The sequence below is a fragment of the Notothenia coriiceps genome, unplaced genomic scaffold, assembly GCF_000735185.1.
Source record: "Notothenia coriiceps isolate Sejong01 unplaced genomic scaffold, NC01 NC01_scaffold00036025, whole genome shotgun sequence".
NCBI classification, from domain to species: Eukaryota; Metazoa; Chordata; class Actinopteri; order Perciformes; family Nototheniidae; genus Notothenia; species Notothenia coriiceps.
The window spans coordinates 23,865-26,346 of NW_011368726.1; the positions used below are offsets into that span (position 1 = coordinate 23,865).

Genomic DNA, 2,482 nt, shown 5'->3' on the forward strand with positions numbered 1-2,482 from the left:
AACTAAACTTCGCAGACACCCCCTCCCCCCGACTCGCGCCCCCTGCGACGAGCGACGGACGGACACTAGACACGCGGCGGCAAAAAAGTCACTCTCATTGGCAACACCAACAACGCAGGAACGACGCAGCATACATACCAGAGGAACGACGGAGAGGGAGGAGGAGCGCCTGGGAGCTGCCAGGCCGACGGAGGCTGAGGCGACGCGGAGGAGGCCGAAGAAGAAGGAAGAAAAACCCCAGTCGCCGAGCCAGACTTAGGCGAAGCCTCGAGGATCTCTTCTTCCTTTTGAGTGGTCCCAATGATCTTTAGGTTCTTAATCTATCTTTGACTTACACTTATCGAGGGTTCTGTAAGGTCGAGAGGCACTATAAATCCTCCGGACGCAAGGTAAGTTGTGTAAACATCCCTAAAATCTACAATTTAACCTGTTCCTGGTCGTTTTCGTTTGTAGGATGTTGGTGGTCTGGGGTCCCTCGTCAAAGTTAGGTGTCCGTTATGTCTGAATATTTGCTTTGACTTGTCAACTTTCGGTTGTAGGGATTATAGTAGACCGACGGTGAATTTTTAAAATTTTTAATAAATAGAAGATTATTTGCCTGGTTCGACCTTTAGTTCGTTAGACTAACCAAGAATCGGCACTATAATTACTCGCATATGGTGCCCATCTTACATTCAATAGAAAGAGTGTGTGCGAGGTCAAAGGAGGCGAGACTCTTTTCGATGTTAGCATGTTGACAATGTAAAGTAAACATAAACAGGGCGAGGACCATTGCGTTTTGGTTACATGTTATTAACGGTTGTTTTGTACTGATTGTTTTGGTGGTGAGAGTGCTTTTCCTCGTCCCTCTTCTTATTGAATACACTGGACAGGAAAGGATTTTTTTTGTTTATTTATAGTTTATCTCCCAGACGGGAAGTATTTTATTAAAAAAAAAGTGGTCGGTTTCTATGTCATTTAGATTCCTATGATTCTCTTTGTGATTTTTTTATGAATAAAGGGTGAACTAGCCAATTGCCTTTCTTTGTTTTGTGGTGTGGTTTTTAGTGTACATAGTTCTCTTTTCTTTGTAATGCAGACAAGCTTTGATTTGATTATTGATTGATTCGAATTCTACCGTGTACAGGTCCTATTACCACGTCGTCCTGAATAACAGGCAACAAATTCCTGGCGAGTGTAGACGTCTTTCTTCAGGCCTAGCTAACTTGACCATTGTCAAACCGTCTTTTGGACAATTGTCAAGCGCAGCCCGTTGCTTGGTGCGGGGAAATTGACACCTATATTAGCCGGTATACGGTTGCAAAGGGCACTCGATAACGAATTTATATAGGATAAGGGTTATTGAACGTATATCTGAAAATATAAGTGATAAAGTGAAAAACATAATGATAAATGAACCGTGATATAAAAGAAAATAGACACACAATAAAGAGACAACCTCTTCGGACACTGTTCTAAAAAGTAGCCGTATTGATGTGACATCGATACAAGCATACTGATTTATCTCTACTTGGAACTAACTCTCCGTCTTCAGAAATTTTTTTCATCTATTTTTTACTAAATACATTATACCGTCTAACTAAAGTACAGCTCAACTGACTACAACTAGCTTAGTTGGTTTTTGTCTTGTTCGGGTTATTTCAAATCTTAGCCTCATCCCGACACGTTAATTAGCCATAAAATTAAGAGCTAAAATCGACCTGTTGCTAATGCTTTTTGTTTGCATTAGCGTTGATTTTGCTAATATAATAAAAAATAAATAACCAAAAAGTCAACTTAATAAATGAATTTCAAGTCCAAAATAGTGACAATTTTTGTATGCAAGTGCAAAAAAAATTCATTTACTTATTAGCAAAATTATTAGCACTATAGTTTAATACTAATTAGCACTTAATACTAAAACGGTATTAGCTCGTCGGGATCTAGCTGCCTATCATGTTACATACACAAGATGACTCTTACTTACTCCGTTTTACCGGTTTATACTGATAGGTTTTGTCTCGATAAGTTTTGTATCTTGGACTGTTATCTTCCACTTAGTAATACATAGGAAGAGACATGTCAGATTCTTTGGTTGAAATTCGTGACGTCGCTCATATACGTCCTTAGGACTCAGTCTACATTAGGGAATACTTTGGAAACAATTCTGGGAAAGGTATGTAAAATGATCTGGAGTAGTGGTGAAACTCAAGATTATTGGCCAATGGTAACCGCTGTTGTGAAAATGGAGTGTAACTGAAATACATGTCATAAACTAACAGGAAGGAGGAATAGAAGGTTGGTAAACCTGCGTCATGGAACGTAAAAGGGGGTATTGCTACAACAAATTGTTGGCGCGCCATTTGCGCTCGAAGTGGCACGATAGTTCGTCACCTCGCACGCTACAGGACCAAGTCCACTGCAGTTAGGTTGCCCTACGGTATTTATTTGAGGTGTCTTAGTGTGATTGTGTGGATGCGTTAACTAATGTAAGTCGTCTGAC

General features: G+C 40.2%; 1 protein-coding gene across 1 annotated transcript in view; it reads left to right on the forward strand.

Moving 5' to 3' along the window:
- Positions 1 to 259, forward strand: part of LOC104963350 (serine/arginine repetitive matrix protein 5-like) — a 3,534-nt gene extending 3,275 nt beyond the window's left edge. The window contains exon 5 of the mRNA XM_010791925.1: positions 16 to 259. Coding sequence (XP_010790227.1) covers positions 16 to 259 — 244 coding nt within the window. The remainder of the gene's footprint in view (positions 1 to 15) is intronic.
- Positions 260 to 2,482: the final 2,223 nt, after the last annotated feature.